Source organism: Takifugu flavidus, chromosome 7 (genome assembly GCF_003711565.1).
Source record: "Takifugu flavidus isolate HTHZ2018 chromosome 7, ASM371156v2, whole genome shotgun sequence".
Taxonomy (NCBI): Eukaryota; Metazoa; Chordata; class Actinopteri; order Tetraodontiformes; family Tetraodontidae; genus Takifugu; species Takifugu flavidus.
The window spans coordinates 14673410-14688152 of record NC_079526.1 but is presented as its reverse complement, the minus strand read 5'-3'; the positions used below and the strand labels follow the sequence as shown (position 1 = coordinate 14688152).

The following is a 14743-nucleotide window of genomic DNA, read 5'->3' as shown; positions in this document are numbered from 1 at the left end:
GTAAACACAGCGGCTCTTTTCTCATCCCAGCCGTCAGCAGGCTCTCCCCAGGCCCGCGCCAGAGACCACACACCCAGACCACACACGCACACACACGTATACACACACACACACACACACACACACACAACGCAGACCTCTCCGCAGATTCTTCCACACACTCGCATACGCAAAGACCACACAACACCAGCCTGGGCCCCTCGCACGCAACCTCGCTGAGCTGTCATTCTGCTCAGCGTGTGTGTGTGTGTGTTTGTGCACGTGTATTTCCAAAATGATGGGGGTCGAATTGGAAACACTCCTGGAATCAGAAGTGCACAAAATATAGATCCTGATCCCCTGGCCCTCGCCGCTCCCACTCTAAACATATGGGATTGATGAAGGCTATATGGAGCTCTTGTTGTGGGCCTGTTAACCTCTTATCTTCTTCATGTCACATGCATAACCCCTCCATTTCCTCTGACAAGCGTCGGGCCGCAGCAACAACACGAGGTAAATCCCGTCGGAGTTTTCTCGTTAACTCCGGGATGTCAGGGTGACGGAGCGGGGCCCCGTGGCAGGACCGTTTCCCACAACACGTTCTCAGTGTTGGAAGTGTGTAGGTCAGAAATGTGTGTGATTCTCCAAATGAGATGTGCTTTGCAAATCACGCTTCCCATCATTTAGTTCCAAATGACTCGGATTTGTTTGTAGTTTTGCAACCAAGGTGAGATCTCCTACTTCACGGCCACATGTAGAATGTGTGTATTTTCCTTTTTTTATGTTGAAACTACCCAGAGGAGCTGAAGTGATCTGCGTTCCTCCATTGTCGACTCATTGAAGCTGATTAATTCTTTTATAGATATCTGATGAGATGATCTTATGCTCAATTTCCAGATCAAAACATTCTGTGAAAAAAATGCTCCCATTATCTAAAAATTCCCTTCACACGTATGTGCTAACACATTGTCGTACATCAAAGAAATCGTACATCCGGACAGCTAATTAGTGGATAATATTGTCAAAGATATTTTGTCCTTTTTTAAAAGCTGACGTCTTTCTAACAAGTGGATTAATCATGGTGCTCTGTCAGTTGTGATTAGCCTGGATGTTGGCTGCTGTTCCCTGTGCATTTGTCTGCCCTTGGCTGATTAGTGACCCTATAAGTGTGCAGAAGGTTACGTGTTGCAGGTCCAGTCCAGTCCAACTCCTGCATTGTTTGTGGGGAACGTGTTCTGGCGGCGGTGCAGAAGGCAGGAGCCTAATTGAAGCCGCTTCAGAGAGTCTAGATCGATCAGCTTCTTTGAGACCTGGCAGCCATTTATATGCGAACATCTGCGCTGCTGAAATACATCCTTTTGATTCTTTTCTTTTTCCATTTGCAATGATTCACTCTATTCCTTTGCTCATTCCCAACATGAGGTGATTTGCATGGCTGCTCCGCCGTTGGTACCGTAATCTGAACAGTATTGTGTGGGCTTATGTGGAATGATTGGGGAGTCCAGGTTTATTTATCCTTCGCTCTGAGGTTTACATTCTTCCTTTCCTTTCTGCTCTCTGTCTGCTCCTTCGCTCTTGGCTCCCTTCTTTATTTTTCATATTATCTGCGAGATAACTGCTGCAATGCATACATTGTTTAAGACCGACTGGGTGGGAAAATAACGCCGTCTGCCAGCCAAATGGTGTTTTTCTGTCATCAGAAAAGTTGCTGTTGTCTGCTGACTCGGCGAAACTTGAACTTCTTTCATGTTTGATTCCATATGTAGTCGAAAGGTTTGACTTTCTTTTTAAGCTTAGATGCACCGAGAATGTTTGAATATGGATATTTTTTTTCACTGTGTATTTAAATACTGGTAACTTTTTTCAGGCGCCGACCCGCTCATCACTTCTGTTTGCCAAAAGCCACAATGTCACGTGCACGTCAGCCCCCGTTGGTCACGGGCATTTCACCTAAGGAGGGTGTAGCATGGACCAAAGTCACCATCCGTGGAGAAAACCTGGGCATGGGCCCGCCCGACCTCATTGGTAATGTATTTATAACCATATAATTTAATGTAGTCTGCTGTTTGTGAAAATCTATTTTAGTTTAATATTCCTTTCAGTTAAATCTGGATTGTTTTTACTCAGATTTATAAAAAAAAAGATTTTTTCTTATTTTAAAATGCGCATCTTGATTAAAAATGCTCAGAATTAAAATCAAGTAATATGTATACACTATATTATGTCAGGTGTCTGTTTACTGTGTTTACAACCTTTTGTGCTTTAGTTTAGGATTATGTAATATTCCTGCTGGGGTCCAATTTTATATAGTAATTTTAAATGATAGATTGAAAGTTTTCTTGTTCAAGAAACTGATGTTAGTTAAATCTAAGGTCTTACTATTAAGTTGGGTTACGGCATGTAAGAATTATCTCATAATATTTAACTATAATATTTTTAATTATTAATTTTTAATTAATAAAATGAAACGCACTATTTATTATGTATTTATTCATTTGATGGAGGAATTCCTTTATTTCTCTGGTGGAATAAAATATTTTTTTGTTGACAGTATTAAACCTGTAATGTCAAATTTCAATTCTAATAATTTCCTAAAACGTCTGTTTTGCTTTAAATCCAAATAAACTTGAATATATGCAGCAAATAATAATAATAATTGTCAATTTTATCACAATCAATCTTTTATTCCACAAAATATTCCATGAGCCACAACAGTTACTCCCTCTTAAATCGCACACTTCCTATGCTAAATAAATTAATAATCATTTTGCAATTTGTTTAATTTCCTTCATATAAAACACATCAAATCAAATGAATATTGGAGTATTTACGGTTTTTCTTTGGTTGTTTAGATGACGGTAAATTGGTGAAAGCTGGACCTGTGTGACGGTGTTCTGACAGAAACACCGTGTATGGTTCGGTTATGAACCTCCAGCTTTATTATATGACTGAACCTCACACTTTATCTATGCTGAAGTTTACGTCGTGAGCAGCGGAGGTGGTGGGAGGAGAGTGATGGACGCTGAGGGAGGGTACGGTCCAGAGAACACACTCTGCTCTGCGCTCAGGTTGCCGTGTCCTGGCCTGCGATGCAGCTCTATTTCTATCCATGAACGTCTCTGGAGCCTGGAATTAGATATGCACAAATGTGTGTGTGGCTGCTTATGACCCTAAACAACACAGAGGCGGGAAATATGAGGCCAATGAGCACATTTTTCAGGGCTTTATAGGTTATTTGTTGATTAGCATTGATTTTTATATTGTGTAATTACACAGAAGTTTCTAAAACCCTCAGCTGGAAATGCCAAAGGATCCCAAAACCTTTTCCTCTAGTTTCCAATGGATTTTAGGAGGATGACAAATCGAGCGTCGGAGTGTAGCTTGTGCCAGTAATGGGCCACTTAGCACTCATGTGAGCTTAAGAGCTGTGTGAAAGGACCCAAGGTCATGGCCACCCACACCCGTGACAACCCCGACTTGAACTCTGACCCTCTGCCGACAGTTTGACTCAACCGTCTGATGGATGCCAGTTTAGCCTTCCTGTGTCTATATCGCTCTCTGCTTACCTTCCTCCTCTCCTCTTCCTCAGGCCTCTCGATCTGCGGTCATAACTGTCTGCTGACAGCTGAATGGATGTCGGCCAGCAAGATAGTTTGTCGTGTGGGTCCTGCCAAGGATGACAAAGGAGAGATCATTGTGACCACCAAGTCTGGAGGTCTCGGCACCTCCACAGTCTCCTTCAGACTCCTCAAACCAGAAAGGATCGGTGAGCTTCACAGTGTCATACATGGTCTCTGTAAATGGTTTTAGACCTCAGGGATTAACGTATAACATTAGTAGACATTGCACATCAAAAACATTCCAGATAGTTGATGTCTTTTTTAAATTTTAATTTGGCTGTCCTTCATTGATATTAAAAAAAAAAGAAATGAAAAGCATATACTCAAATATAAGACTTCTCTTTTTTTAATAAATGACCAAGCCAAAAATCTATATGTCTTAAATAAATCTCTGAAATAGTCTTGGACTAGATCTTTCTGCATAAATTACTGTTAAATCCTTTTGTTAAACGTGAACAATAGTCATAACAAACTATTAAGGGAAAAGTCAAACTCGTGGCAGGAAGAGGGAATCCCTGCCGGGACCTAAACAAAACGTAAAATGGAAATAGAAAATAGAAAATCATCATTCATTAGGCGGCATAATAAAAAAGGTGCAAAATAATAAATCGCATAGTTTTGTTATCTGAACCTGATTCAGTGATTCCAGAAATGCCATGAACAAACATTCAACATGTATTTTTACATTTGGGCATCTTATTTATCCCGGTTTTGTTCCTTCTGTTTATCCATCTGAAGAAAATCACAAAGACAAAACGCAAGAATATTAGCTTTTTTACTTTTTATACTATACATGACCGAAATAATAACAACTAAAAATCACATTTGAAACCTTATTAAAAAAGAGCTGAATCAGCTTTATCAGAAAATAGGTTTATAAAATCTTTATTTTATATATATATAGTCCCATAAACGGAAGGAAAGGAAATACTTATAATGTAAAAATAATTGCTTTAAAAATGCAAAATACAATTCAATTGAATCTCCGTGTGTGTGTGTGTGTGTGCGTGTGTGTGTGTGAGAGAGACTGCACATCTGGGACGTGTTGTTGAACTCAGTGGCATGACCCTCTGTGTCCTGTTTTGTCCTGCAGGTATCCTGGACCAGTCTGCCGTGTGGGTGGATGAGATGAACTACTATGACATGAGGACCAACCGCAACAAAGGCATCTCCCCCCTCTCCCTGCGACCCAGCAATCCACTGGGCATCGAGTTAGACAAGTATGGGCTGAGAATGCAGAAATACACGCGTACACACACCAAATCTCACAATCACACAGCCATAAACACTCTCTCTCTAGTTATTGAGTCATCGTTTACATCCCTAAACAGAAACAAACTCGCCCCATATGCAGCCGTTTGAAATATTATGCCAACGCAGCAATGGTTAAAATGCCTCTAACCGCCGCTCGCAGAGAGTGGAAACAGAATAATTGTGTATGAAAGAAAGACAATGAGAGACTGGGATTTGGAAGAAACTGGAGCAGCGGCCCGCACTTCTGAACCAGCAGCAGGGTGCTACCTCCCACACTGTCTGGCAGGAATCGCAGAGGTTGTGATGTATAGATCTGACTGTCATGTTCTGCTGTTGCTAGCTTAGTGTTTGTTTGCTTTACAGGGGCCGGGGGCAAGTGACCGCTCGTGGCGTGAGAGGACTCCCCCATAAACAGGCTGCACCATTCACTTGTCTCTGGGGGTTAAACTGAACATAAATCAGAAGTCATTTTGGTACATTTAAAACAGTCGATACGTAATGAGAAAGAACCTGGATGTTGTGCCTTTGATTATAGGAGTTGGTTTTTAGTCAAGGAGTAACACTTGTGAGTTGTGTAGCTGTTTATGTCATCCGCTCGTCTGAAAATATCTTTGCACAACATGCACGCAGCAAACTCTGTGACCTCTGGTCAGTCAGGAGAGTTTTCAAAAACAAAGTGAGAAGCTATTCTGGAGTTGTTTTTGGTGTTTTTAAGGTTTTAACTTTTTGTCTGGAATGTTCATATAAACTTTTAGGGTTACCAAATCCCCAAAACGGCCAGTGTTGCGGTGTCTCTGCAATCATTTTGAGTCTTTGAGGCCTGGGAGGTGCTTGAGTCTCGGGTTTAAGAAGCCTGTCACCTAAAGAATCATCATTCCTGATTAGAATTGTCTTATTTGTTCTTTTGCTTCTTTCACTAAAACAGATTGTGTATAATGTGTAAAGTGGCTTATTGTGAATATTTGTGAATTTTGGAATGTAAAATTAGAGTTAGTGTCTGTAACTTTTGTAATAGTTTGCGGGGAATGGAACTAATGCAGTAGCTGCATTTTACATGAATTTGTATCTTACATTTTCAGACCTGGGAGTGTAATATGATGCTGTCGGGTGCTTTTTTTTCTCCGTTGTTAACGGCAAAGTAGATGGGTGGTGGTGACGGGGTGGTTGGTGGAGGCCTTGGGTCATTAGTAGAGATCAAGCTTCCCTAATGAGTCTTAGGTTCTCCAGGGGCATCCAGGCATCACTTCCCACGCCAGACTCTCAGCCCCTGTGCTTTCTGACTGCACACTGCCCCCTGCTGGAAATGCCAAAACGTCAAATTATCACATTAATCCACCTAAATCGCATGGTTTTTTTTAAAAATTTGATGAATTCTATTATATAGTAATTGTAATTTTCTTGTTGTATATTTTAATATTTATTGCTCTTCCAGAGGAAAGATCCCACAGAAAGATATGGAGCTGATATTTCCAAGGATGAGTGGTGATTTCACCAGTGAGAACTTCTCAGCCACCTGGTACCTCATAGAAAACCATTCAGAGTCCAGGTAGGTGCCGTATCATCACTAACCTTGAATTTTTGTCCCTGCTGCAGAAAATCAGAAACACTTTTTTTTTAAAAAGCATCACTTTGAGCTACGTACTTCACAAAAGATCTGCATATTATTACTGTTATTATTATTGTTGTTGTCGTCATGGTCAACTGGACTTGGTTAAGGTTTTTGAAGACATTTCCCCTGTCCTCCAAAAGGCTCCATCATTTCTAAAATGGCTGGAGCCAGATCTTAAAGATATAGCCCTTGTGGACCATTAGCATGCTAATGATCTGGGTGGTCACTCATGAGCAGGGTCATGGATAACATTCGAATAACCATGACCTAGATGAATGAGACCCTACATAGACAAGGTTTTATGAATTTAAAATTTGTCCAATAGTACAATTTAGGACACAGTCTGAACTCTTTGGTCAACATTGTCAGGTTCATGTCTGCAGAAAAGCTTTAGAACATTTTAATGTTGGAAGTATTGTAGCCACGAGCTGCAAATTCCATTATGGTGTGGGGTTCTACACCCTGTCGAAATGTAAGTAAGGATCATTATCAAAACATCAGACCTAAAGGAGTTCATTCTATTTCAAATTTTTGAATAATATATGTAAATAGGACCTATTTAATTGTTTCAGTTTTTTACTTTGGCCAGTAAACGGCAATACCATCTTTACCTTAAAAACAAGTTTCAAACTATTGTTTCAGCCTGTTGACAGAGAAGCCCTGGGTGAGGGCTGTCATGTCAGAGCAGAGAGGAGTTATTTTGGACTCTCCTGGCTTCCTCTGTCTGTTCTTAGCCTTCCAATAACCCAGACCCAGCATCCAGCCTGACCAGGCGCCTCTGTTTGGACCTCACTGGCTGACCGTTTCTTCCTGTGGAGAAAGAAAAACTTACACAGGGCACCGTTATACACACACACACACACACACACACACACACACACTCACAATGTGTGTGTGTGAGTGTGTGTGTATTATTACCTCTTTTTAGCCAATATTCTTGGTGTAACGGAAGGCTAAAGTTAGTCTTAAAATGTTGCAATGATGTGAAGAATTCATAAATTTTGAATACATCAGAATCAGTGTGTTTGATACAACAGCTATAAACAGTATTCATCATTTCCAGTGTGTTGTAGAATTATATGTTACTTAAATTAGAGTGTAGCGGATAACACGTGTGAATCCAGCTGGATGATGGAGGAGTTCATACTGTCTCCTGTGAAATCTACCAGGTATAAACTAAATCATATAACACAGAAGCATGCGATACTTTTGACCAGCACAAAAAGATACATAATTGGCCTTTATGAGACACTTAAACTTTGAACGATATGATTATTTTTCTTTCATCCAAACAATTTTGTAATTATGTCTATTTAATTTTGGAAGTTGGACTGCTCTGTAAATTCTACAGATGTCATTTTGGACAAGTATAATGAGCCTTTTTCAGAATTTTGGGGCAATTTATAGACTAAACAATGAATCACTAAACTAAAAAAACAATGGAATTCTGGACAATTACGTAATACAGAGCTTATTCAGTGGCATCATCATTCTTTGTTTTTTTTCTTTAGTTTTGAGCAGCTGAAGGTCGCAGCCAACAACCTAAAGAAGCAGGCGACCAAGAAGAATGAGGGTAGTTTGGCATATGTGAAAGGAGGCCTCAGTACATTCTTTGAGGCTCAGGATGCTCTTTCAGGTGAGAGGGGGTTTCATTTCTACTTTTTTTATTTTGGAAAGTGCAAGCATTAATCTTTCAGGACATCACCCCCCTACACCCTCCCATGTGGTTTCTCAGTTGATTAAAATGACTAATTTGGATGGTGTGAGAGAAGTCTCAACCTCCTGCTACAGCCACACCAGCCAACTACAACACAGCTTGTTCAACTTCATCAGGATCAGCACAGCTCCCACCTGTCACGCACACTTCAGGTCTCTTGAATTTTGAAATGTATGTACACGTGCACAGAAGCACACTCGACCACAGTAAATTAGATGCACAACAGATTTCAAGGTGGAGGAGACCGAGTGCTGTCACTCTGCCAGGTACCTCAAATCAATTGTTTGCTGCAACATTCATACTTTTGTCTGTTTACTCTCTTCCCCAGAGTTACTTCCCTTTACTATTTATACATTCACTTTCTGCTTCCATCATTATTATTATTGCTTTCCGCATGTTTGTGTCCTGGTTGGGAGAGAGGCAATGTTTTCATTGTTAGCAACTGAATCTAAATAAATGGAGCAGACCAACACAATGTGGACCGGACTATTAGGACTGATAATGCTGATAACAGGCCCAATATGACCAATTGGAACAATGCACAGTCATGCTCACGTCCAGACTGAGCGTGCCTACTGTGTGGCACTGCCGCGCTGGGAAATTTACTGTGTCTGCGCTCACTGGAGGAGGCGCACGACGATCCACTCAAGTGACCAGCGAACCAAAAAGAAAGGTCAATAAATCTGAAGCTTTTACTCAAAGTACCACTTTCAAGGAGAGTTGAGAAATTTCAAATGAATGACAGTTGAAAACAAGGCATAAATATGTTGTGTTAATATGTCATGTTAACAGTTTAATTGGTTTAAGCAAGTGTGACGGTGTCACTAACCAGAAATGGACTGAATTTAGTATCAGTTCTAATGTACTCTCACTCTCAATAGTGACATAAATTGAAGCTCTGATGAAGTCATTATTTCTGAGATAAATGCTTTATTTTTTAAAGATTTCATACTATTATATTCTAAACTAATGGTTAGTGTAGCAAGCAGTGGGGGGGGGGGGGGACAGCAGGAAGAACCCACTTGAACTGGATGGGTTTGCAGAAGAAACAGAGAGGGAACTGTTAATAAGTGTGTAGTGACTTGCATGGACTACAGGAATGAGTTTTCATAATCCTCGGTGCCTTAGGACAGTTCTGCAGTAACTCACTGCCAGGCCTCATTACTGCAACTGCTTGTGTGGCTGAGAATCTTTTCTCTGTCCCTCAACAATGTCTGGAAAGTCTCTGTTGCTCTAAATGAACCTCAACTGATATGTGAGCTGTGAAAATAAAAAAAGGATCCTGATTTGGAAAAAGAAATTGGGTGATTTCATGTTTTGCTAGTTTAGAACAAATTTGCTATGGTGCTTCCAGCCCTCTCGCTCTCCATCATTTTTGATTTCTTCCATTTATTTTCAGGTTTATGTGTAAAATTTTTTATTGTTTACTCTAATTGAAGTCTGGCTTTTTTATACTGCAACTGGGTTGCTGCCTCTTCCAGTAAGGTGGAAATTAAGAGAGTAGCCGGTTCTGGGAAAAAGGCAAACATATTTTTCAGTTCAATTCAGGACTCCAATTAAAGTGTTGGTTAGGCTTCTTTAGCTCTCTCACCGTTATTGAAGTTAACTATGACTAGACCTGAACACATAAATAAAATGCAATTAAGGGGACATTTTAAAGTTTGAAACATCAGGTTAAATCCTGTGACAAACTGGAGGTATTTCATCAAATAATCACCTTATTCACCATCCAGGTTCCACCTCTTAGGTCTTGGAAACCTTGTTGTTTCCTATTTATGCTCCATCCATACCTCCATAAAGTGGTTAAAGTTTTTATTTTGCAGCACATTGGGAACAAATTGAGTCTATTCTTCCATAATTGAGCTGCTTAAAGTGATTGACTGTCTTGACAGTCAGTCAGGGAAATTGTTTCTTCTAAAATGTTGAAATTTGTGGTTTTTCATTGTTGTGTGAAAAGGAAGTCTGTCAGCAATGCAGGAAACGGAACGGCTACCGTGTTCCAAAAATGCCAGATTCCCAGGGCCTAGTCCCTGAGCCCCCAGCCTCGGCAGGAGTCAAAACATCTCCAGCTTTAGAATCCAGGGACACTGTATTTTTATTCTTATTCATTTTTGTCTTCTGTGGAGTTCCAGGAAGTGTAGTGGGAGCTGCAGCTCTTCCTCGGGGCCTGGCTACGTGTCTTATCCTGGCTCTGACCTGCTGTTTAGGTTAGCTGTTGCGTCATCAGGCCTTCAGTGTGTGACAGATACAGAGGACATACAGCTGGCAAAAGGGCAAGGGGGAGTTTTAAAGACGTAAAGCAGACCTGCTATGTGTGTCTTCCTTCCATCCCTCTGAATCCTGTGCCGTTTCATTTACACTCCCACTTTGAGTGTTTGTCTGACCCTGCATCTGGCCACATTTCTGCTGGCAGCTAGCGGCCAGTTAAAGGCCGACGATGCCCACGCTGATTAGATCGTAGCATGTTTGAACAGTGTGTTTTAGGAATACTTCAACCTCTGGCCTGGGGCTCCTGTCTGTCAGACTGGACCCACATATTTATTTTCAGAACTCTCCCCTCACTTTGCCTCCTGCTCCCTCGGCTGTGTCCGAGCTCTGCTAACGGCTGGTATTTGTTGTGTAACCACTTTGGGACAGGGAATTTTATCACTGTATTTTTAAAAATGTTTTTTCATGTTTCTGTCCGCCATTCTTGAAATGTGCTTGTTGCATATTATATTCATTCTGAAAACATGTATCAGAATTCTTTCTCATACATACTCTCTTTTTTACTCTGTCAATAAACCCACACTGCAGCTCTCAACACCAGACTGCCCACTATGGTACACCGCTTATTTATTCTCTGGCGTCGTCACACCACTTTTCTGCCTGGTTTTCTCCCTTCATTCCCTCTTTTTTAAATTGCCTCTCCCACATGAAGCTCTTCATGCTATCTGATGGACACAGTCTATCAGAGAGATCCTCGCTGGGCAAGCCTCTGAGAAGCAGACACCTCTGGCATCTAGATGTACAGCTCAGTTTTTTCCACAGTGAAATGTTTTAGATTCACATTACCTTTTGCTGAGGTCATTTCTCCGGTACAGTACCCGGTAGGTGGGTCAGTTTGCATGGGAATGGGCATTAGGGCTGAGTGGCATAGGTACAAGCGTTTGTGAATTGAACTGTCAATGGGCTTATCAGCTATCTGACACTGGGTCATGGCTGTTTATTATTTCACCCTTGGTTCCTGAAATTAAAAATGTTCCTATCTCAAGGGACTTCACTCTATTTAACATTATTTTAACATTTCTGTGTTTTTTTCCCAGTTTCCCTGTAATTGTAGTTTCTCAGTCTTGTGTGAAGTGAAGGTTAATGCTAAATTTTGTGTTGCAGCAATCCATCAAAGACTGGAGTCTGACGGGACAGAGAGAGTGGAGGGATCAATGACGCAACGACTTGAGAACATTCTCAACAGTAAGCATGGTTTCGTTCGTCCAACCTAATGCAGATTATGTGTTAAAGGTTCAGTTTTGTGGCCAGCATTTAATATCCTTAAAATATCAATAAAGTTGTGCTTCAAACAGTTTATGTCAATGATGAGCAACAGCCTTGAATAGCAGAAATAATCTCCTCATAAATTCCAGACTTTGGTGATGATGGAGTCTGGATCATTCCGCAGATTCACCGATTTTCCCTATTTTCTTATCTGATACACAATAATGGGACTATTATAATGCAGGTTCAATAAACAAGTCCTTTTTCCTTGAGCCTAGAGTAAATAAACCTCTCATAGCTTTCATCCTCCAGTCAGGCCACAATCACCCCTGCAAAAAGATTAGACAATCAAAACTAGGAACACTTCGTTCTTGACCGCTCAGATTTGCAAGATGAAAAATGTGACATATTCCTGCGTTCAGTCCCATGCTGCCTTTCCTTCTGGGATTTTGTTTTGGGGGTGGGGTTTTGTTTTGATTAGACCCCTTTTTAAAAATGGAACATTTGAGGCCACCCACGAAGCCAGTGTGCTGTACAAACGTTCCACTAAGCTGTCTGACCAGGAGATAGCTGTTGGGTTTCTCCTTCTCCCTCAGAGCTTAGTAAGAAACCCACAGGCTAATATTAAAGTGAAGTGTGTTATCAACAGTTGTTTGTAGAATCCATCAATTTCTCCTCCTCTTTTGATTCCTCATAGGGGCAAGTGATACTGCAGACACGCTCTTTCAAGAGGTCTTGGGACGGAAAGACAAAGCCGACTCCACACGGAATGCTCTTAATGTCCTACAGCGCTTCAAGTTTCTGTTCAACCTCCCACTCAACATTGAACGCAACATCCAAAAGGTGCAAATAAGAATAAGCTCAGCCTCATGCCTCACATCTACAGTACATCCTTCTTTTTTACACACACACACACACACACACGCACACACACACACACACACACACACACACACACACACACACACACACACACACACACACACACACACCCTGTTATTTAATTCCTTTGCAGGATGTAGTGAGATATTGGATCTTTTGTCATGAAGGAAACCTTTCAGCACTTTCAGTGTTGGTGAAAATCTGTTTTACAGTCTGCACTGAATGTTTCGGCCCAAATATTTTATAAGGCCATGGATTTAATACTGAATAAACTCAAAATTAAACAGTAACAGGACATTCTCATCTTACAATTGAAGAACATGAACAGATTTTGCACTATAGGGTTAATATTCCTATAGAGTATACATGAAATGGCTCCCTGGAGTCGTTTCATATGCTGTATTGTCACATAATTTTACTGTTTTTTCACCTTAACAAAAGTGTAAAATGGCTTTGAGGATGTCTTCCATGTGCTCCCTGTGTGTAGTCTGAAAACTGATGGGATTCTATTCACACTGAGTACATTGTGTAGGTTGGCTGACTTTTATCCATCAGGTGGAGCAAGGGAGCCAAAATAAAGACAAAATATGTGATCAATATGTGATTTATCTCTCAGGGTGATTACGATGTGGTAATCAACGACTATGAGAAGGCCAAATCTCTCTTTGGTAATACGGAGGTTCCCGTTTTTAAGAAAGGTAATTTTTTTTTGTTTTGCAGAAGCCAAATTAGTCAAAATATAGCGATTTACTGTGTGATTAAAAACAGTCTTTGTTCCTCTGCTCTAGTGTACGCCGAGGTTGAGACCAGGATTCAGGCACTGAGGCATCTCTTGTTGGAGAAACTGCTTCAGACTCCATCCACGTTGCATGACCAGAAGCGATACATCAGGTCTCTTTTCTGTTCCCACCTTGGGACAATTGTTTTATTACCTTTCTTTCTTTCTTTCGTTCTTTCTTTCTTCATCCCCTCTTTTATTCTCTCCAGCTTTTCTTGCGTCCTTGATTTATTATTGCTCAGACAAACCTGTCATGATCACATAGACCAGCTCTTAACCACATGGCAGCATCTTTCATCCTGCTGCATTAGGCAGAGCTCTGAACTCCCACTCAGCTCCTGTTTACTCTTTGTCGTGGATGGTGGGAGGTGTGTGCGTGTCTGTGACGTTTACTCAGACTTTTGAAAGCTAGTCACCCTAATGAGAAACAAATGAGCCACCATTTCATTGGTTGACAGCAAAGGGGGCCATGTCAGAGCAGAGTGAGTCATGTAGGTCACTGAGTGATGCGCGTGGAAGAAACTGCAAAGCGGATGACGAGAGGAAGTGAAACCTGATAAGAGGATGTCATCAAGTATTTGTCAAGTTCAGTGCAAGAAAATACAGACATCTTTTTAGTAAAGTCTCAAGTTTTATGTGATTATTACATCACATACACATTACATTTTTTGGAATGTTGTCGCCACGTCCATCTGATGTTCTCTTGACTAACTCCTTCCAGTTGATTTTGTTCATCTTTTTTTGTGCACGTAGATACCTGTCTGACCTGCACGCTCCAGGCGATCCAGCATGGCATTGCATCGACGCTCAGCACAAATGGATCCTGCAGCTGATGCAGGACTGCAGAGATGAGTTCATCACTGGTCAGAGAGGTGACAAAACTCAATCACTCACACCCTCATTTGCTCACTCACTCATGAGAGAGGGAGAGAGAAAGAGAGAGAGCACACCAGCTGTGTCTCATAATAGTACCAGCCCTCTGCTTGCATCCCTCCCTCCGTCAGCACCCTCCCCTGCCAAAGACCAGAGTGTTTATTTTTTCATGAATGTATGAATAAGATGAAAGTGAAGGAGCATTGGCTGTGGATTTGGGTTTCAGGACTTGACATGTTACTCCACATGCACGCACACAAACTCTCTTTCTCACTCACATGCAACTTCACAGATGGATTGGAACAATTAACCCCAATTAAGCTGTTCCAGTGTTAAATCAGCCAGCAGAAAAATGTGAATGTGAAACCGTCCTCTCAGGAAGAACGGCGATTCAGAGGCCACGCTCAGACACAGTCATACACAAAGGCACCCTTACAGAGATGTTGTCGCTGGGTGGCTCCTTCAAATGCTGCAGCTGGAACATAAACATGTCTAATACTAAGGCTAACAGTGGTTTCCGGGGCTCAGGCTTGATGGATATGGGGGTGGCTTTGGTA

The 14743-nt window shown here is 41.2% G+C and overlaps 1 protein-coding gene across 2 annotated transcripts in view; it reads left to right on the top strand.

Annotated features, from left to right (window-relative positions):
* The window catches only part of exoc2 (exocyst complex component 2), a 29318-nt gene that overhangs the window by 4022 nt on the left and 10553 nt on the right, over window positions 1-14743 (top strand). For both annotated transcript variants that reach the window (XM_057037919.1, XM_057037918.1), the window contains exons 2-11: window positions 1847-2004; window positions 3569-3745; window positions 4693-4819; window positions 6286-6399; window positions 7974-8098; window positions 11552-11632; window positions 12351-12496; window positions 13152-13233; window positions 13324-13426; window positions 14067-14185. In XM_057037919.1, coding sequence (XP_056893899.1) covers window positions 1887-2004; window positions 3569-3745; window positions 4693-4819; window positions 6286-6399; window positions 7974-8098; window positions 11552-11632; window positions 12351-12496; window positions 13152-13233; window positions 13324-13426; window positions 14067-14185 — 1192 coding nt within the window. In that variant the 5' untranslated portion in view covers window positions 1847-1886. The remainder of the gene's footprint in view (window positions 1-1846; window positions 2005-3568; window positions 3746-4692; window positions 4820-6285; window positions 6400-7973; window positions 8099-11551; window positions 11633-12350; window positions 12497-13151; window positions 13234-13323; window positions 13427-14066; window positions 14186-14743) is intronic.